At 47.0% G+C, this 22,157-nt stretch overlaps 2 protein-coding genes and 1 pseudogene across 3 annotated transcripts; all 3 read right to left on the reverse strand.

Annotated features, from left to right (window-relative positions):
* Positions 1 to 277: 277 nt before the first annotated feature.
* Positions 278 to 1,306, reverse strand: LOC123780095 (melanoma-associated antigen B1-like). 2 transcript variants are annotated; one of them, XM_087859398.1, is made up of 2 exons: positions 1,232 to 1,306; positions 278 to 1,045 (listed from the first exon to the last, which is right to left on the reverse strand). In XM_087859398.1, the coding sequence occupies exons 1-2, from the start codon at positions 1,304 to 1,306 to the stop codon at positions 278 to 280; spliced, it is 843 nt and encodes a 280-aa protein (XP_087715524.1). The 2 variants fall into 2 exon arrangements, with proteins under 2 accessions (XP_087715524.1, XP_045634848.2); XM_045778892.2 differs by having other exon boundaries at positions 278 to 1,306.
* A 5,172-nt stretch (positions 1,307 to 6,478) lies between these two features.
* LOC123780096 (melanoma-associated antigen B4-like) lies at positions 6,479 to 15,444 on the reverse strand (annotated as a pseudogene).
* A 645-nt stretch (positions 15,445 to 16,089) lies between these two features.
* LOC123780097 (melanoma-associated antigen B3) lies at positions 16,090 to 17,181 on the reverse strand. The gene has a single exon (XM_045778893.2). It carries the CDS (start codon positions 17,137 to 17,139, stop codon positions 16,090 to 16,092), a length of 1,050 nt encoding a protein of 349 aa, XP_045634849.1. The 5' UTR covers positions 17,140 to 17,181.
* Between the last annotated feature and the right edge of the window lie 4,976 nt (positions 17,182 to 22,157).

Consider the following 22,157-nt stretch of genomic DNA (forward strand, 5'->3'; position numbering starts at 1 on the left):
CTCAAAGAAGATATAAGGATTATCAAGCTTTATTACACAACAACAAAACTCTTACTCTTAAATCTGATAAACGACAATGTGTGATCCGTGTCATTTATAAACATGGATCCTGAATCTAAATAAACATTCTACTGAAAGGAACTACATTTGTAAGCTACCAGTGTAAAACAGGAAAACAAAGAAGATATGTTATGGCCTCTCCAACCCCACCTTAGCCTCTACTTAAAAGTTGGCAGCCCTCATCAACTACAAAGCAAAGAATCTGCCTCTGCCCTCTCTAGGGAAGAGAGGAGCGGCTGGACTTGGCCCGGGAACGCGCACCGGCCTTGGAAGTAGAGGCAGCCCCAGCTGCAGCTCGGGCTCGGGCTCGCTCTTCCTCATCTCGCAGAGCCTCTTCATAATGGAATGGGAAGGCACTGGGGACGGTATCATGAACCTTGGCCAAAAACTCCAGGACTCTCATCTTGCTGGTCTCAGCATGGGCTCTCGGGCCCCACAGGAACTCGTAGCGTGGAGGATCACTGTTGGCCACCTGGCGGTACTCCAGGTACTTTTCCTGAACCAAATCTTGGGTGATGAGCTTCCTGGCATCCCCGAAGACTAAATGCCTCCTTCCATCAGAGATGCCCAAGATATTCAGGAATTCCCAAATATCCTCCTCAGAGGCTCGGTTGCCGCTCAAGAAGATCACACTCAGGAGAGGCATGAGAAGCCCATTCTTAGGGAAGCCCCTGCCACTGCTCACGCTGCCATCACTGGTGCGGTCCAGGCTGCTGATGAGGATATAGGAGTGACCGCCTGGCTTGACTTCCTTCAATTCTAGGCCAAAGACCAGCTCCATGCACTCGGAGGCTCTCCTGAGGATCTCAGGGAAGTGCTCCCTGTACCTTTTGTTGACGATCTTCAGCATGTCTGCCCTCATAATGGGTGCCCTCATGGTATGCTTTTCTAGCAGGAACTGCATCAACATCCCCACCTTCCTGGTTAGAAGATCTTTGCGAGCACTCTCAGGGGAAGTTGAGGCCCGAGAGGAATTTTTACTTTTCTCAACTTGGCCCTTGGCACCTACATTAGATCTCCGGCGTGAAACACCTGCAGCAGGAGAGCTAGTGGCTGGGGATCCCTGAGGCTCCTGGGAAGTGCCAGCAGCAGGGGAACTCAGGGGAGTATCCCCAGAAACAGGAGAGTCGGGGGACCCTTCGACCTTTGCTGCAGTGGACTGAGTACCCACAAGGCCCTGGGGCTCACCTCGAGCCTGGTGGCGTTTCTCACGGGCACGGAGCTTACTCTTCTGGCCCCGAGGCATGACTGGGTCAGGGACATCAGGCACAAGAGTGGGCAGGAAGGCGGGAGATGCTGGCACCTGGAGAAGGGAAGATGAATGTTTGAGCACCTCAGCAGGGAGAAACCACCTTGGCTTTTAAGAAGCCACCTTTGCAGGTTTCCATGAGGGCACCGCTCTAGGACCCAACAGCGCTCTTGCTCTTGGTCAGCCAGGCTCCTGAGAACTTAATGGAGGAAGTCAGAGATCCTAGCACTCCCAGGACTAACAGCAGGGGTGGCATCATGGGCCACTCTTTCTTTTCTTCTCTTTAAAGATTATTTATTTATTTATTTGAGAGAGAGAGAGAGAGAGTGAGAACACGAGTTGGGGGGGGGGAGGCAGAAAGACAGGGAGAAGCGGACTACCTGCTGAGCAGGGAGCCTGATTAGGAACTTGATCCCAGGACCCTGAGATCATATCCTGAGTGGAAAGCAGACGCTTAACAGACTGAGCCACCCAGGTGCCCTCGGCTACTTATTCAATTGGGTATAGAGTGGTCTCCATTTCCTTACACAGGATCTTCAGCTTGACTCCAAATTCTTCCTTGGGCTCTGCCCTCTGCTGATCTGAGGCCATGACCCTTAGACAAAGATCCTCATATTTCTGGGACCCGAGTTGACAGCCAGACTGAGCTGACTGGGGCCTATGCCTGCTAACAGCAGGGGCCAGACCCTTCAACCCCACTGTTCTGGAAGCAGTGGCTCCCTGAGACCTCATTCAGGACTTTGACCTTGACTCCAGGTAGGATTTGGGATTCCTCCATCTACCTGAGTCTACAAGCCTTAAAGCAAAGGCCTCACCTCCCTGAGTAGCTAGAAGAGAAGTCACTGTGCTGCACATCTGGGTACCTCACCTGGGGACTCCCAGATAAGAGAGCCGGGTGCCGTTCTGTGCAGCTCCCTATTTTGAGGAGAGGGGCCCTTATGAGCACTGACGGTCCTACCTACACTGCTTTAAGGCCAAAACTCCTCCTCCGCGCATGGGGCTGCCTCCTTTAGATAAAGGCCTCTCTCCACTTGAATCACCCCCTAGGCAAAAACGAGGGGTTATCTCAGCCCGAATTACTCCAGGGCATTCGAGGGCCGCCAGCGGAAGTGGAGCGGCGCCCTTTAGACAAGGCCCTCGCCTCCCTGAGGCAGCCCAGGTGGCAACGAGCACGATGGGATTGCTCGGCACGCCAGGCTGCTGGGAACTCCCAGAGCCGGACGGAAGGGGCAGGTTCGGGCCAACTTCGTTTTGAGGGGGGGGGATAGTCTCTTCAGTTCCCACTCAGGGTCCTCACCTTGACTTTAGGCCAGTCCCGGGAAACCAGCCTCCTCCCGACAAACCGCCGCGCCCAGTGGTCGAGGTCCCGCCCAGAACGGAAGTCGGGTGAGCCGCATCCGGGGGCGGGGACACCGGGGTTTCCAAGGGCTGAAAGCAGGGGCGGGGCTCTGTGGGACCCCAGCGCTTGCAGCTCCTCCATCTGCCGGCCCAGGCCTGCCAGCCCCCAGGGGAATTTCTGGCCATCCCGCTGGGGTCTACTCCTTCCTGGGCCACAAGCCTGATAAGGGGAGGGGACTCTGTGAGCCTCCCCCTTTCAGGAGAGATTCACTTGCATTGAGGGTCCACACCTTGATTCTAGCTATGGCCAAAACTTCTCCCTCTGCAGAGCTGGGACCCATCCTGTTAGCTACGGCCATTCCTTCCCTGAGACTCACCAGACAGAATGAGGGGACTCCTCAGAGCTCTTCTGGGTCCCTCAGGGCTCAGAATGGTACAGGATTCTATTTAGCCCGCTCTGTTTGGGGGGGGGGGGGTCCACTTATAACACTCATGGTCTTCATGAATTCTTGTTAGGGCCCAGGTCCCTCCTTATGGAAAACTGAGGCAGCTTCCATTAAACAGAAGCCCTCACCTTCCTGAGACTTTCCAGGCTGAAATCAGCCTGATATCTCTGCCCTGGGCTTCCCAGGGATGACAGCAGAGCGGATGTTGTGGGGCCTCCTTTTATGCTGTGGGTGCTGCTCTTAGTCCACATTTGGGTCCTCACCTTGACAAATAACCAATCCTGTAACTTCACTCTGTGCTCATCTTACATGTAGGTCTTCCTTTCCTGAGAATTCCAAGTTGGAAGTGAGGGTGATCCTCGTCTGATCATGGCCCTTGGGTGCCTCCAAGAATAGACAACAGGGATGACATGCTATAAGACCTCACTGTTCTGGCTGGGTCTTCCATCATTTCTCATTCATGGTCCTCACCATATCTTTCAGAGCCTGGGACTCCTTCTACTGAGCTAAGGTCACCATCCTTAGGTCTTTGGATGACCCCAATATGTTGGAATAGTTGTCTTCTCAGTACTCATTCATGGGGATCCTCATCTTGGCCTGTCTCTTGATTAAAGGCTTCCTGGGAAACAACATGTACCTGCAACCATTTGGCCAGATTCTCTACTGCAAATCTTGCAGAAAATAAGTCCATGTGCCAAGAGTGATGTAAGATTAGGAAAGCACAGCATACATCAGGGAGCCCAGGACAGGTGTTGTGGTGTCTGAGGAAAAAAAAAAAGCTGATATATTCCTCCTCTTCACCAGTCACACTTAGGTTAGCTCTAAAAGATTTACTTTTTACAGAGAAGGATGGAGCCAGATCATTTTTTGAACCCCTGATCTTTGGAGGATATCTGATTTTGCACATGTAGATGACCATATTGTCACTTTCTCTCCTTTATTCATATCTCTTATTTATTTTGGTATTTTTATTGTGCTGGCTATGTATTCCGATCCAGTGTTTTGGTCACAGAATCCTTCTTTTTATCGCTTGAGATACATTTTGAAGGTAGAAGAAAGTGAATTAAGTGATCCCTGGTCAGCTTCAGGCTGGGAGGAGTGGAAAACTGTGAGCTCTGGACAGATTCAGACCAAGGGTCTAGGCCTAGCTCTATCACTTATTAGCTCTGTGAACTGGGTGCATTAGCAAGTTCTGTGGGCCTCAGGTTCTGCATCTATGAAGTGGATTTGTTAAATCCTGTCTTGCAGGCCTGGTAGACCATGGTTAATGTATATAAAGCACCTGGAAAGATGCCTAGAATGCACTAAGACTTTACACAATGCCTGTAATTACTATGGTTATGATTATTTTGACCCCAGAGGATATCACCCATCTGGATGGAATAGTTGTTTTAATCTAGGAGATATCAGAGAATATATGCCACTCTAGGACATGGAACACCAAATCAGTCCAAAGTGCTGCTTACAGAGACACTAATGTAAATTTCCTCCTAATAAATCATATTTCGAGCATGGGAGGGTTTTTTCTAGCTGAATGCAACTCAAATCCTCTAGAATTGGATTCAAAGACTAGTTCTTTCCGCTCAGCTGCCCTTTTACCCAAAGCACCCCTATCTTCATCAATTTCACCATCACCTAAAATCTATACCTCCCTTAGAGTTTGCAAAATTGCAAGCCAAATAAACAAAACAAAACAAAAACAGTAACATGGAATTTGAATGCTCTTTTAATAAAATGGGTTCTGACTCCCCAGCTTACAGGAAAGACTACCTGCCCAGAGACTTCTGAGTTTCCAACGTCAAAAGAGTACCGTCCTTATGTCTCAGAAACTCCCTGGAGATGGTTTGCGTAAAACACCTAGTTTGTGCTGTGTTCACCTGCACTGGGGACAGAAGCATGGGACATGTTCCATCCGTGCCATGGGTGGAGATCCTCTCTGATTTATTCACAATCCCAAAGTAACCATTAAAGGTAGTTTTCCATTCCAGACTTATATCTCTCAATCAGAGACCCACCACCTGGCTTCCACAGCCACTTTTAGCCCACCATACAGCTAACTTAAAATTACTTCCCATCATGGGCACCTGGGTGGCTCAGTTGGTTAAGCATCTGCCTTTGGCTCAGGTCATAATCCCAGCATCCTGGGATTGAGCCTCGCATCAGGCTCCTTGCTCAGCAGGGAGCCTACTTTTCCCTCTGCCTGCAGCTCCCCCTCCTTGTGCACTCTCTCTCTCTCTGTAACAAATAAATTAAAAAATTACTTTCCATTCCAGGGCTTTCAGCTGCCCAAAGGCTCAAGCTGCCTTACCTCAGGGCATTTTACACTAGAATTCCTCATCTGGAGGCCCCATCCCTCCTTTTTACCCCGTATTTTTACTAGTCCTTTCCATCTTAGGGAGTGTCTCCCTAAGTATCACCACATACTTCATATGAGAGCTGCTGTTAGACTCCACAGTTTCGTAAGCAGGGGGTGGGCCTATTTTTCTTATCATCTCCAGTACTAGCCAGGAGCCTTCCAAAAGCAGGTCCTAAATTAATATTTGGGCAATTAAAGAATATTAAATTAAACATTACCTAGTTCTGAATGACAAGAAATGATTCAAGGGTTTCAATTTGTTTTACAAAATACTAAAATTCTTATTTTTCAACTTGATAAACTCCAAGAAATGTATGACCCATGTCATTCATCAACTTGGATTCTGAAGCTAAGTAAACCTTTAATTGAAAGGGAAGAAGATATGGTCCATATATACAATGGAATAGTACTCAGCCATCAGAAAGGGTGATTATCCAACATTTGCAGCAACATGGACGGGACTGGAGGGGATTATGCTAAGTGAAATAAGTCAAGCAGAGAAAGACAATTATCATATGGTTTCACTTATTTGTGGAACATAAAGAATAGCATGTAGGACGTTAGGAGAAGGAAGGGAAAAATGAAGGGGGGGGGGAATCAGAGGCGGAGATGAACCATGAGAGCCTGTGGACTCAGGGAAACAAACTGAGGGTTTCAGAGGGGAGGAGGGTAGGGGGATGGGCTAGCCTAGTGATGGGTATTAAGGAGGGCACGTATTGCATGGAGCACTGGGTATTATATGCAAACAATGAATCACGGAACACAACATCAAAAACTAATGATGTACTGTACGGTGACATATCATAATAAAAAAAATTTTTTAACTTAAAAAAATAAAAGCATTTCATATTTTATCCAAAATAAATAAATAAATAAAATGGTAATGGGATAAATCCATTAAAAAAAAGGAAAGGCATTTAAAATAGGAAGAAAAAGATACACCTCTAATTTATACATTGTACAGAAATACAAGTATGTTACACATTGTGTTCCTTTGAACCCCACCTGGGCCCTCCACTAGTTAGCCGATTAACTGCCTTTGTTAACCACAAAGCGAAGAATGTGCCTCAGCCCTCTCTGGGGAAGAAAGGAGCAGCTGGACTGTGTAGATGCACCGGCCTTGGTAGTAGAGGCAGCCCCAGCTGCGGCTCTGGCTTGGGCTCTCTCCTCATCTCGCAGAGCCTCTTCATAATGGCACGGGAAGGCCATGACCTTAGCAAAAGCTCTAGGACTCTCATCTTGCTGGTCTCAGCGTGGGCTTTTGGGCTCCACAGGAAGTCGTAGCGTGGAGGATCACTGTTGGCCACCTGGCGGTACTGCAGGTACCTTTCCTGTTCCAAGTCTTCCGTGATGAAATTCCTGGGTTCTCCAAAGATTAAATGCCTCATCTCAACACAGATTCCCAAACACGTTTAGGAATTCCCAGATGTCCTCCTCAGAGATGCAGTTGCCATTCAAGATCACACCCAGGAGAGGCATGAGAAGCTCATTCTTAGGAAATCCCCAGCCACTGCTCACACTGCCATCACTGGTGAAGCCTAGGCCACTGATGAGGGTATAGGAGTGACCAGCGGGCTTGACTTCCTTTAATTCTAGGCCAAAGACCAGCTCCATGCACTCAAAGTTCCTCCTGAGGATCTCAGGGAAGTGCTCCCTGTACCTTTTGTTGACGACCGTCAGCAGTGCTGCCTGTATAATGGCGCCCTCACTGCATGCTTCTCCAGCAGGAACTGTGCTGACACGCTCACCATCCTGGTTAGGGAATGTTTCAGTGAGCTCTCAGCGGAGGTTGGGGCTTCAGAGCAACTTGCACTTTCTCATCTTGGCTCCTGACACCTTGTTCAGACCAGATGCATGAAACAGCTGCAGAAGTAATGATCGTGGGTGGGGATCTCTGAGGCTCCTAGCAATGCCAACAATAAGGCAATCTGAGGGAGCATCCCTGAAACAGAGGAGGAGAGGGGGGACTCTTTGCTGCAGTGGCCTAAGCCCCCTCGAGATCTTGGGTCTTACCTCAGGCCTAGTGGCATTTCTTGTGTTGTTGAACTTACTCTTCTGAGACTGAGGAATGATGACTCCATGGTCATGAACAGCAGACCGGACAGCGGATGATGAGGTCACCTGGGGAAGGGACAATGAGATGGTGTGTGAACCTACAGCAGGGACATTCCACCTTTGCTTTAACCTCTGCAGGTTTTCTTGAGGACATTCTCTAGGAACCTACAAGGCTCTTGTTCTAGTCAGCCTGCTCTGAGAAGCTACTGGAGACAGAGTGAGTCATAGGCTACAGCTTGCCAGCTCTGTCCTTTACTGACTAGTGTGACAGCATGGCTGGCAGTGGGGCCATATGTGTTCTAAGGTGGCAAGGGATCCTCTATGTTTACCTTCAAAATTATAATAACTTTTGGCAAGGCTTCTAACCTTATCTCTCTGCTACACTAAAATTGATATCTTAAAGCTCCCTGGGACCTTAGCCCACCACCCTTACCAGGAGACACTCAGTGCTTGTAGCTCTCTGTGGGGACCTCTCTGTATTAGGCATGCTGGGTCTTAAGTATCCATTCAGGGTCCTCATTTGGACACCACACAGGGTTGTGGACTGCTGCCCCCCACACCTTCTGCTGACTGGTGACTGGACCCTCAGACTAAGGATCTCACCTCCTCTAGATCTGATATAAAAAGTGATGAAAGAAATACTTGATAAGCTAGACTTCATTAGAATTAAAGCTTCTTCCCTCCAAAAAATCACCAAGAAAATAAGAAGATCAGCCACAGACTGGGAGAAAATGTTTGCAAAGGACATATCTGATGAAGGCCATTGGCCAAAATAAACAAAGAACACTTAAAAGTCAACAAGAAGAAAACCAACAACCCAATCAAAAAATGGGCAAAATATATGAACAGACACCTCATCAAGGAGGATATATAGATGGCAAATAAGCATATGAAAAGATGCTAAGCATCATACATCACGAGAAAGTTGCAAATTAAAATAAAAATGAAATGCCACTGCATGCCTTTTAGAATGCCAAAATTCAAAGCACTGACAACAGCAAATACTGGTGAGGATATGGAGCAATAAGAACTCTCATTCATTGCTGGTGGGGATGCAAAATGGTACAGTCACTTTGCAAACACAGTTTGGCAATTTCTTATTACACTAAACATATTCTACACCATTGGCGGGAATATAAATTGGTATAGCCACTTGGAAAACAGTATGGAGGTTCCTCAAAAAATTAAAAATAGAACTACCATATGATTCAGCAAACCTACTTCTGGGTATATATCCAGAGGAATTGAAATCGGGATTTTGAAGATATATCTGCACTCTCATGTCCGTTGCAGTGTTATTCACAATAGCTAAGACATATAGCTAAGCAGCCTAAATGTCTATTGATGGACAGATGGATAAAGAAAGGGTGAAACATACATACAATGGAATATCATTCACCTTTAACAAGGAGGAAACCTTGCCAGTTGCAACAGGATAGAGGACATTATGCTAAGTGAAATAGAGCTGACAGAGAAGGGCGAATCATGATACCATTTATATGAGGAATCTAAAATAGAGTCACAGCAGCAGAGAGTGGAATGGTGGTTGCCAGGGGCTAGGAGGAGGGGGAAATGGAGGGGTATTAATTAACGTTTACAAAGTTTCAGTTATACAAGACAAATCCTAGAGGTCTACTGGACAGCATAGAGCCTATAGTTAACAATACTGTATTGTATACTTAAAATTTTGCTAAAAAGATAGATCTTATAGGGAATGTTCTTATAACACATAAATAAATAAGGCAGGAGGAAACTTCTGGAGGTGATGGATATTTTCATAACATAAACTGTGGTGACAGTTTCATGGGTGCATACTTATCTACAAACTCATCAATTTATGTACATCGACTATGTACAGCTTTTGGTCTGCCAATTGTACCTCAATAAAGTGGATTTAAAAAAAGCCTGACTAAACATACTATATGAGCTGGTGATGATGCTTCTTGGTATTTACCCGAATGAGTTGAAAACTTATATCCTCAAAAAACCTTCACATGGATGTTTCTAGCATCTTTATTCATAGCTGAACTTGAAAGCAACCAAGATGTCCTTCAGCAGGTACATGGATAAATAAACTATGACATCCCAACCTTGTTTTACTGTGCTTCACTTTACTGCACTTTGCACATATTGCATTTATTACAAATTGAAGGTTCGTGGCAGCCCGGCACCAAGAAAGTCTCTTGGTGCCATTTTTCCAAAACCATGTGCCCACTTTGTGTCTCTGTGTCACATTTTGGTAATTCTTACAATATTTCAAACTTTTACGCTATTATTGTATTGGTTATGGTGATCCGTAACCAGTGATCTGTGATGTTACTATTGTAATTGTTTTGGGGCATCACAAATTGCACCCATATAAGATGGTGAGCTTAGCTGATAATGCTGTGTGTGTTCTGACTGCTCCACTGACCAGCTGTTCCCCAGCTCTTTCCCTCTTTTAGGCCTCCCTATTCCGAGACACAAAAATGTTGAAACGAGGCCACTTAATAACCCTGCAGTGACCTCTAAGTGTTCAAGTGATAGGAAGAGTCCTACATCTCTCAGTTTAAATCAAAAGCTAGAAATGATTAAGCATACTGAGAAAGGCATGTCCAAAGCCGGGAAGGCCAAAAGCTAGGCCTCTTGCACCAAACAGTTATCCAGGTTGTGAATGCAAAGGAAGAGTTCTTGAAGGAAATTGAAAGTGCTCCTCCAGTGAACACATGGATGATAAGAAAGCAAAACAGCCTTCTTGCTGATACGGAGAAAGTATTAGTGGTCTGGATAGAAATGAAACCAGTTACAACATTCCCTTAAGCTGAAGTCTAATCCAGAGCAAGACCCTGACTCTCAATTCTATGAAGGCTGAGAGGCGAGGAAGCCACGTAAGAAAAGTTTGAAGCCAGCAGAGGCTGTTTCGTGAGGTTTAAGGGAAAAGTTCTTTCCACAACATCATCGTGCACAGTGAGGTAGCAAGTGCTGATGGAGAAGCTGCCACAAGGTATCCGGAAGATCCAGCTAGGATCATTAATGAAGGGGGCTGCACTAAACTACATTTTCAGTGTAGACAAACAGCCTTCTTTTGGAAGAAGATGCCATCTAGGGCTTTTGTAGCTAGATAAGAGAAGTCAATGCCTGGCTTCAAAGCTCCAAAGAACAGGCTGACTCTCTTGTGAGGGGCTAATGCAGCTGGTGGCTGGAGGTTGAAACCAGTGCTCATTTCCCATCCCCCAAATCCAGGGCCCTGAAGAATGATGCTAAATCTACTCTGCCTGTGGTCTATAGAAGGAGCTACGAAGCTTGTAGGACAGGACATCTGTTTACAACATGGTTTTCTGAATATTTTATTTTATTATTTTTTTAAAGATTTTATTTAATTTATTTGACGGATAGAGAGACAGCCAGCGAGAGAGGGAACACAAGCAGGGGGAGTGGGAGAGGAAGAAGCAGGCTCCCAGCGGAGGAGCCCGATGTGGGGCTCGATCCGAGAAGGCCAGGATCATGCCCTGAGCCGAAGGCAGACGCTTAACGACTGAGCCACCCAGGCGCCCCTTCTGAATGTTTTAAACCCACTCTTGAGACCTGCTCAGAAGAAAAGATTCCTCTCAAACTATGACCACTCATTGACAGTGCGCCTGCTCGCCCAAGAGCTCTGATGCAGATGGACAATGAGGTGAGTGTTGTTTTCATGCCTGCTAACACAACATCCACTTGGCAGCCCATAAATCAAGGAGTCCTTTTGACTTCCAATTCTTATGGATTAAGAAATATATTTGGTAAGGCTATAGCTGCTATAGATAGTGATTTCTTGGATGGATCTGGGCAAAGTCGATTGAAAACCTTCTCGAAAGGATTCACCATTCTAAACGCCATGAAGAACATTCATGAGTCATAGGAATAGATCAAAATATCAGTATGAATACGAGCTTGAAAAAAGTTGATGCCAACCCTCGTTGGTGACTTTGAGGGATTCAGGCCTTCAGGAGAGGAAGTAATGGCAGATATGGCAGAGAGAGCAAGAGAACTAGACTTACGAGTGGAGCCTAAAGATGGGACTGCATCATTGCAATCTCACGATCAAACTTTAGTGGATCAGGAGTTTTTTCTAACGGATAGGCAAAAAAAAAAAAAAAAAAAAAAAAAAAAAGTAGTTCCTTGAGGAAAAACTACTCTTGGTGAAAATGCTTTAAAGGTAGCTGAAATGACAACCAAGGATTTAGAATATTACATAAACCCAGCTGATTAAGCAGCAGCAGAGTTTGAGAGGATTGACTCCAACTTGAAAGAAATTCTACTGTGGGTAAAAACTATCAAACAGCATCACATGCCATAAAGAAATCATTTGTGTGAGGAAAAGTCAATCAATGAGGCAAACTGCAGTGTTCTCTTATTTTAAGGAATTGCCACACCACCCCAACCTTCAGCAACACGACCCTGATCAGTGGGCAGCCATCAACATCGAGGTAAGACCCTCCACCAGCAAAGAGATTATGATTCACTCAAAGCTCAGAGGATGACTAGCATTTTCTAGCAATAAAGTATTTTTTAATTAAGGTATGTATGGGGCTCAGACATTTAAGTGTCCGACTCTTGATCTGATCTCAGGGTTGTGAGATTGAGCCCCATGTCAGGCTCTGCACTGGGCATGGAGCCTGCCTGAGATTCTCTCTCTCCCTTTGCCCCTCCCCATTCTCTTCCTCTCTTAAAAAATTAAGGTATGTACATTGCTTTTTAGGCATAATACTATAACACACTTAATAGACTATAGTAGGGTATAAACAGAACTTTAATATGTACTGGAAACCAAAAAAAAAAAAAAGAATTCCTCTGACTCACTTTATTGTGATATTCACTTTATTGCTGTGGTCTGAAACCAAACCCACAGTATGTCTGAGGTATGCCTGTATTGCTCAGTGCTAAAAAGAAATGAGCTAATCAAGCCATGGAAAGGCATGGAGGAACCCTAGATGCATATTACTAAGTGAAATAAGCCAATCTGAAAAGGCTACATACTGCATGAGTCCAACTCTCTGATATTCAGGAAAAGGCAAAACTACAGGAAAAGTAAAAAGATCGGTGGTTGCCAGGCGTTGGGGGAAGAGTGGGATGAACAGGCAGAGCATAGAGAATTTTAGGGCAGTGAAATTACTTTGCATACTGTGACAGCGGATACAAGTCATCAAAGGTTTGTCAAACCCAACAGAATGTAGCAACACCAAGAATCAACCTCATGTTAACTATGAGCTTTATGACGTGTGGATATAAGTTGAGAGACCGTAGCACACTGACCACTCTGCCAAAAGGTGCCGAAAGCGGGGAGGCTGTGTGTGTGTGTGACAGGGAAGAGGGTGGATGGGAACTCTCTGTACTTTCTGCTCAGTTTTGCTGTGAACCTAAAATTGCGCCAAAGCATGAAGTCAGTTTTTTTAAACAAGTGATGCTGGGGGCACTCAGCCTCATACCCTGCCCCTGGGGCTTTCAGTCTTGAGTGCAAGAGCAGGGCCAGACTGTTTTCCCATCTATTCAGGGACAGGTTGTGCCCTTGGTCCTCACTTGGTTTCCTTGATTTGACTCCTGGCAGGGCCTGAGGTTCCTCTCTTTCTTGGTCTGAGGACATTTCCCCAGAAAAAGGCTTATACCTCCCTGAGATCGAAAAGGAAGGGGTGAGGGTGGGCTTATTTGGCCACACCTGCCAAGGTCTCCCACAAGTGACAGCTGTGGCAGGCAGCCTGAGGCCCTATGATGGTGATCCCACTTAGGGTTCTAACTCAGTACCCTAAATCTGACTCATGTGAAGGCCCAAGACTCCTCTCTCTGCTGACCTGGGACCTCCCCACTTTTCTGTTACCACTGAGGAGGATATGAGGCCAGCCCTGCCTGACATTTATGCCTGGATCTCTCATAACAGTGTGAAGGATTCTGGGAGGCTCCACTGGTGTGGGTTAGCTGGTCCCTGAGTACTCACCTTCCTCCTGGCACACCTTAGAAATCCTACCTCTACTGACCCGAGTCAATCAACCTCAGACCAAGATCTTTCACCTTTTTGACTTAAGTGGAATTCAGCTTCAGTCACATCCTTCTCTGAGAGCTGACAGAGGGTCAGGAGCCTATGGGCCACACAGTTCTGGGCGGCTGCTGTCTTCATGCCTCATTCAGAGTCCTCGCCTTTGTATGTCAGAGACTGTGAGTCCTCCCTCTAGTGACTGAGGCTGCCTTCTAAGACTCCCCTGTCCTTGAGAACCCCGAAGAATAAGTGAGGGGATGCTCAGACTGAGAAATTTGCCTGGCATGTTGCTCTTCCCAGTCCTACTATAGAGGGATCTTCATTATGGCTCCTGTTTCTTGATCAAAGGCTTCCTGGGAAAGGCTATGTCCCTGCAAACTCTTGACCATTTTCCCTAGGGCAAACCCTTCAGAGACTGGGTCCCCATCCCAGGAGTGATGTGAGATAGGAGAGCTGTAACACAAGGCAGAGACCCGGAACACATGTACCGTCAAAGGAAAAAAAAATAATCCATTTCTTCTCTTTAGCAACCAGACTTAGCTTTTTCTGTAACTTCTGTTTGAGCAGATGTAACTTTCTTTATGGAAGGGCCTATCCAAAATGATTTTGTGAGTCCCTGATCTTTTGAGGTTATCTGACTGCGGATATATCACTGAATATTATCTCTTTCTTTCCTTTATTCACACTTCTCAATTATTTTGATATGGTAATCGCTCTGGTTATGTATTCTAATCCAGTGTCTTGGGCCCAGAGTCCTTTTTAGTACCTGAGACAATTTTTGTAGTAGTGAGAAGAAAGGGGAATTAAGGAACATGAAGTTGGCCTCAGGCTGGTAGAGCAGAAGAGTGTGGGCTTCAGACTGATTCAGGCCAGGGGTGTGGTTCCAAGCCTATCACTTAGCAGCTATGTGAAATTGGGCACAACACCAAACCCTGTGAGGCTGTCTTTTCATCTGTGAAATGGGTTTGATGGGTTCTGTCCTGGGGACTGGTAGAATGTCCATAATGCACGTAGAAGCATGTGGCACATTGCCTGGCCTCTCCTGAGCTTCAAAGGATGCCAGTTCTTACTCTGATTAATTGGTCCCCTAGAGTTTCAACTCACTATAATGAAATTTAATTTTTAATCCAGGGGATGTCAGGAACTATTCAGTGCTCTAGAACAAAGAAAACTCCATCAGACAAAATGGTGCTTAGCAAGGAACACTAAGTTAGTATTTCCCCATTCAAGGATGTCATCCAATGTCAGCATAAGGTGGACTTCCTTAGTGGAATACACAAAGCTCCTAAAACATATTTCAAGGCCCCAAAACTTACGTTCCTCTCAGCTGCCCTTCTCTCTAAACCACTGTGACTTTCATTCAACCACCAACAAAAATCTAGACCTTGCCTGGAGTTTGCGAAATGACATACGAGATAACCGAATTTGAATGATGTTTTAGTGGAGTGGGCTCGGGCTCCCCCCCCCCCAGGGCCAAGGGTGCCAGTCCAGCGGATTCTGGGCAGCCACTCCAAGAGAGTATACCCTTTTTTCTCAGAAGCTCTCTGGAGATGATGTAAATAAAACCTCAAATTTGCACACTGTGTTCACCTGCACCGGAACAAGAGCACAGGACACGTTCCATCTCTGCCCCGGGTGACTGCTCTCTGGTTTCCCCACCATCCCAAAGTAACTGGTAAGGGCGGTTTGCCACTCTGGACTTAGTCTTTCAACTCTGAAGCCCACCATGTGAGGGTCTGGCTCCTGCTCCCTATGATCACAGCCTCCTGGAGCACCCCTCCCCCAGCCCCATGCAGCCAACTTAGAATTACCTCCCATTGAGGGACCTGCCGTCTCCGAAGGCCCAATGCTGCCTTGCTTCAGGGCACTGACACTTAACTGCTCTCATCTGGAACCACCTCTCTCCTGTTTTATCTCCTCTTTCCATGTGTCCTTTCGGTCTGTATATCGCCATTCTTCCTTATATGATAGATGTTTCTTGACTCTATAATTTTATGGTCAATGTCTCGGTCTTTTCCTCAGCTTTCCCAGTGCTAGCATGAAACCTTCTAAGAGCAGATGCTCAGGCAATGTTTGGGGAATAAATGAGCCTGTGAGCATGGGATCTAATTCAGTAAGGTTTAATTCTACATTCTTCAATTAGACAAGCACGTACTGTTATTCAGAATTTTATAAAACACAGAGCAAAAGCGATTAGGAAGCCAAATACCGACCATCTTATTTGTTACCTCTGTATCGATTCTATATATATTTTGCTGCTTTTTCATGTTTTTAAGGAAATGCATACACCAATGCCATGTTACGTTGTACCAGATTACCAAATAAGATGGAAATTTTCCCAATTTGTTTTTTTAAACAGCAACACTCTTAACTCTTAAACCCGATAAACAGTAAGTGAGACCAATGTAACTCATAAATTTAGATTATAATGCTAGGTAAGCCTTCATTTCGAAGTAACAACATTTGAAAAAGAGCAAAAAAATAAAAATGCTGATATATGTCCAAATTACCCATACAGAGCAGGAGCACAAAGGTATCATACACTGTGTTCCCTCAGTTACACCCCGCCCTCCACTGCTCGGAACATGGACTGCTCTCTTCAGCCACAATGTGAAGAATCCACCTCAACTTCATTGGGTGTGGGAGGTGCTGCTGGACACTCCTTGGAACATTCACTGGCCGTGGCATCTGTCTCAGCTCGGAGTGTAAACGTGGCTTTGACTCGCTCTTCCTCATCTCGCAGAGCCTCGTCATACCAAGAGTGGAAGGCACTGGGGACTGTATGATTAATCTTGGCCCAAAACTCTAGCACTTTCATCTTGCTGGTCTCTGCGTGGGCTCTCGAGCCCCACAGGAACTCATAGCGTGCTGGATCACTGTTGGCCACCTGGCGGTACTCCAGGTACTTAAGCTTCACCAAATCTTGGGTGATGAGCTTCTTGGGTTCCCCAAATATGAAGTGCCTCTTCCCCGCATAGACTCTCATCTTATTCAGGAACTCCCAGATGTTCTCTTCGGTGGCACAGTTGCCCTTCATGAAGATCACACCCAGGAGATTCATCAGGAGACCGGTCTTGGGAAATCCTCTGCCACGGCTTACAGTCCCATTGTTGGGGAGGTCCATCTTGCTGACGAGGATATAGGAATGCTTGGTAGAATCGACTTCCTTCAAGTCAACACCAAAAACTACTTCCAAGCTGAAAGAGACTCTTCTGAGGATCTCAAGAAAGCGATTTTTATACTTCTTATTGACAATCTTCAGCATATCGGCTTTCGTGATGGGCTTTTTCCTTTTGTACATGTGTATCAGGAACTGCACCAAAATACCCGTTGTTTTGGTTAGAGGGTCTCCTCGAGACTGCACAATGGTGAGTGAGGCTTGGGAGGAACTTGGCTTTTTCTCAGTTTTGCAGTTGGCACCTTGGTATGATCTTGTGCAAGAAACACCTGCAGACTTGGTGGCTAGGGCTCTACATGACCTAGCAGCAGGCTTCCTGTGAGTCAGAACACCAAAGGGAGATGGGGCCAAAGAGGGGAATGTTTTCTCCTTGGCTGCAGTGGCCTGAGCACTCCTCTGATGCTGGATCCCACCTCGGGCTTGGTGGCGTTTCTCACAGGTGTAGAGCTTACTCTTCTGTCCCCGAGGCATGATGACTGTGATCAGGGACAGCAGGTAGGAGTGTGGGTAAGACAGCAGGTGATCTGGGCATGAGAGAAGAGAGGATGAGAGGGAGCACCTTCCACAGGGAGAGACCACCTTGGCTTTAACCAAGGCTGCCTCTGCAGATTTCCTTGAGGGCACGGCTCTAGGAAACCACCAGGCTCCTGTTATGATCAACCTGTACTCTGAGAATCCTGTGGAAATAATTAAAGTAAGCCTCAGGCTGCAGCCTGCCAGCCCTGCGTGGTGCTTACTGGGGCTGAGAGCAGCGGTGGCAGGTTTAGTCCTTGCGGAATCCTCTCTACTCTGGAGTATGCGGATCCTTTCAGTTCACATTCAGGACTATCATATCAACTTTTGGCAAGGCCTGGGCTCCCTCCTCTGTGCTGCTCTAAATTTACATCTCAAACTCAGGTCCTCATCTTCTTGGGACCCCTGAAGAGGAACTAAAGGGGGCACTGAGGCCCATTACTGCTGCCTTGGCCCACTACTGCCACCAACTGCTGACAGTTCTGTGGGACTCTCTGTTCTAGAGTCATTGGAGTTCTCAGTCCTCATTCAGTGTCCTCACCTTGGCTCTGGGTAGGGCCTGGGACACCTTCCTCTGTTGATCTGATGTCTCTCCCTTCATACAAAGGCTCTCACCAACCTGATGCCATCAAAAATAAAGTAGGGTTCACACACCCCTGACTTCAGTGCCTGGGCTCCTTAGGGCTGCAGACAAGGGGGAGCTCTCTGTTGTCTCTATTTGGGGGTGAGTACCATCACCCTTCATTCAGGGTCCTCACTCTGACTCCTGTGAAGCCCTGGGTCTCCTCTCTCTGCAGAATTGAGGCCACTCAATTAATCCAACAGCCTCACCTCTCTGGGACTCTGCAGACAGAAATGAGGGGGGGTGCCTCAGTCTAAAAAATATTCAGGGTTTTCCCAAGGCTGAGAGAAGGGTCAGGATTTATGAGACACACTTTTTAGAGCTGATGCTCTTTTAGAGTTGATGCTCTCCTCACTCAGGTCTCTGACCTTAACTACAGGTAGGACTTAGGACTCCTGTCTCCAATACACTGGTAGGACTTAGGCCTCCTGCCTCAGAGCAAATCCCTCAATTCCAAGTCCCTAGAGGGGAAAATCTGGGTCCTCCACATAGGACTACTCCCACCTAGAGCCTCCAGAAATAAGTACAGGGATGCTGCTTTCCTTAACCGGGGAGAGGTCCCTCATTAGCACTCAGGGACCTCACCTTCACTGCAGACAGGGCCTAGGTCTCCTCCATCTGTAGGACCCAGGCTATTCCCTTAGACCAAGGCCCTCCCTACCTGAGACTTTCCAGGCAGAAAGTCTGATAGCTCTCCTGGGGCCTCCCGGGGCCAACAGCGGTAGTGAGACTTAGTGGGGCCCCGTGTTTTATGGATCCGGATGGTCCGTTCAGTGCCCACGCAAGGTTCTCACCTTGCCTCCAGACTAGTCCTAAGAATTCACTCTCGGGGGGCCAGAGACCTCACCCACAGACAAATGTCCTCACTTCCTGGAAACTGAATCGGAAGTAAGGATGAGTCATATCCGGCCACAACTGCCCAGGGTCTCTAAGGGCTGAAAGCAGGGGCAGGGTTCTGTGAGACCCCACTGTTCTGGAGTCGGTGGTCCCTAGGTCCTCACTCAGGGTCTTCGTTTTGGTATCTATCAGAGGCTGGGACTCCTCCCTCCAGTAAATTCAGTTCACCAAGCTCCAAACACAGCCTTCACTTCCAGGAGCTCCTGGGGAGTTGGCGGGGGGTGGTGGTTGTCAGCGCCTGCCAAATAAAACTATCCCCGCCTGGAGCCTCCCTGAACCAAATGCCGGGGTACTGCTTTCTGTCGCCATCTCTACTGGGAAAAGATCCCCTCTTTAGCACCAAGGACCCTCCCCCGGCTCTAGTTAGGGCCTATGTTTCCTTCATCTGCAGAATCAGGGCTACTCTCTTAGACCAAGGCCTTCCTCCCTAAGACTTCCCAGGCAGAACTCAGCCTAACAGCTGTGCCAGCACCTTCCACTGCCGACCCCAGGGGCAGTACTTTGTGGGGCCACCTTTGTTATAGGAGGGGGAGTGGTCCCTTCACTTCACATTCAGGTCCTCACCTTGACTTCAGAGAAGTCCAGGGAACCCACCCTCGGCGGAACAAACGCTACGCCCAGTGGTCGAAGTCCCGGTCTCCAAAGCGGAAGTTCAGGTGAATCATATCCGGCCATGGCTGCCGGGGGCTTATGAGGGCTGACAGCAAGGACGAAGCTCTGTGGGATCACAGTGTTCTGAATTTGGTGGTCTCTAGGTCCTCACTCAGGGTCCTTACCTATCAGGCTTTGATAGATACCAAGATGAGGACCCTGAGTGAAGACCTAGGGAGTACCAAATTCAGAAGACTGCGATCCCACGAACTTCGGACTCCTTCCCCTACTGAACCAAGTCAGCCAGTCCGCAAGGCAAGCCCTCACCTTCCCGAGTCCCTAGTGAGGAGTCACGGTGCACTGCTTCCAACTACCTTTGCCTGGGGCCCCAGAGGCTTGAAAAGAGGTACAGGACTCTGTAAGCCTCCCTCTTTTACGAAGAGATTCTATCATTAGCACTGAGGGTCCTCACCTTGACTCTGGTTATGGCCAAGACTTCCCCCTCGGCAGAAATGGGGCCCATCCTGTTAGACAAGGCCCTTCCCTCCCTGAGACTCACCAGGCAGAAATGAAAAGGCTTCTCAGGCTTATAGCTCTGCCTGAAGCCTCCCACAGTTAAGAATGGGGTCAGGGGTTTGTAAAGCCCCGTCATTTATGGGTCTAGCAATGTCCTCTTTACTCACTCAGGCACCTGACCTTGCTCCTGGCTGGTCATGTGACTCCATCCTCCCTGACATGAGGTTACTCTGCTGAGATCAAGGGCCACTCCTTCCTGAGACCTCCCATGTGGAAGAGTGAGTCACATTAGACCAGGGATGTTTGGGTCCTGAGAGGTGGACAACAGAGTCAAGTCTCTCTGGAAAACCATTGTTGTGGAGTCGATGGTCCCCACATTCATCACCCAGGAACCTCGACTTGATACCTACCCAAACCAGGATCTCCCTCTACTGAAGTGTGACCATTCTCCTTTGGCTAAGACTTAGACCTTGCTGAGAACTCTGAGGAGTAGAAGAGGGGATGCCCACTCTGATTTCCCTGCCTGGGCATTCTAGGCCTGAGAGCAGGTTTGGCAGGTCTCTGAATGACCCCCTATCATTTGGGGTGGTTCTCTCTCCAGTCTTCATCCATGGGGGTCCTATCTCTCAGATTAAAGAATTCCTGGGAAACTCCACATCCACGCAAACTGAAGCAGTGTCCCTAATGCAAACCTTGCAGGTTCCTGTCCCTGACTTGATGTGAGATAGGAAAACTGCAACATATGACAGGGGACCCAAGAGAAAGGTGGGCTGTCAAAGAAAAATGATGCTGATCTATCCTTTTTTTTTTTCAGTAGTCAGAGTGAGCCTCTTGAGTGATTTCTGTTTTAGAAGATTTACTTCCTAAGAGGAAGGAGTTGTCCAGGATGGTTTTGTGATTCCCCAATCTTGAGGGTATCTGACACTGCATATATAGATCATCATATTGTCACTGAAGAGTATCTGTTTCTCCTCTTTGTTCATGCCTTTGATTTAGTGTGCTATTCTTCACTGCTTCGGCTATGTATTCCAATCCAGTTCTCTGCACACAGAATCCTTATCCTCCCCCCCACCTCGCCCCCAAGGTACATTTTGGAGTATTAAGGAACACAAGGCTTGCTTTAGGCAGAGAAGGGTGGAATGATCATCGTGTTCTAGAGGAAGTCAGACCAGGAGTCTAGTCCCAGCCCTGTCACTTACTAGCCCTGTAAACTTGAGCATATTACCAAACTCCAAGACAAAGAAATCACCATCAACCAATGCTGTTTAGCGATGCCAATTATGTACTATATCCTCATTAGAGGATATAATATACAGTGTGTTTGTGGGAGAGAATTTCCCAGTTGGATACAACTTAAAGTTCTCAGAATTTTTGTCAATGACCAATATTTTCCCTAATTTTAGGCTGCCCTTCCATCTAAATCACCATTATTTTCATTCATTTAACCATTAGCAAAAATCTAGACCTTGCCAAATTACACGCAAGATAAAGTGACTGAGTGCTCTTTCGATAGAGTGGTCTATGGCTCCCCCAAACCAGGGAAAAGAGTGCCAGTCCAGTGGATTCTGGACACCCCACCTCAAAGAAGTATAACCCTTATTGCTCAGAAACTCCCTGGTGACTATGTACATAGAACATCTAGTCTGTGCACTGTGTTCAGATGCACTGGGCAAGAGCACAGACACCTACCACTCCTCCACCACGTGGAGATTTTCTCTGGTTTAGCCACAATCCCAAAGGACAAGCTTCCATTGTAGGCTTAGTTTTTCATCTCTGAGGCCCTCCATCTGAGGGTCTGGCCCCTGCTCACCACTCCCATAGCCTCTTCTAGCCCACCATGCAATCTCACTTGAAATTGCCCCTTGCTGAAGGGCATACAGCTTCCTAAAGCTCCACGCTGCCTTGCCCCAGGATTTTGGTACTTGACTGCTTTCAGTTCAGGTCTCCTCCCCTCTTCAAACCCCTCCCCCCTTTTTACTTGCTCCTTAGGTTACAGAGAATATATCACCATCTCTTTTTATATAATAGCAGCATCCCGACTCTAAAATTCAACGAGCAGGGGGCTAGTACTTGTTTTTGCGTTTTGAAGTTGTTGTTGTTTTTTAAATCATTCCCAGTGCTAGCCTGAAGCCTTCCAGAGAGCTCATTCCCACTTAAGGATTGGAAATAAATGAGAGTGAGCATGAGGTCTAACTCACCAACATTTCATTTCTCTTATACACCTGAATAATCTAAGCAAGTCCAGATATATAACTTCTTCTTTTATGGGAAGAAACACTAGAAAGAATTAGGCAAACCAAGAATTGACAATCTTTTCCTTACTTATACTTTCTTTTTTCTTCTCTTAATG

This window comes from Ursus americanus, chromosome X (assembly GCF_024610735.1).
Source record: "Ursus americanus isolate L20-20 chromosome X, mUrsAme1.1.p, whole genome shotgun sequence".
NCBI lineage: Eukaryota > Metazoa > Chordata > Mammalia > Carnivora > Ursidae > Ursus > Ursus americanus.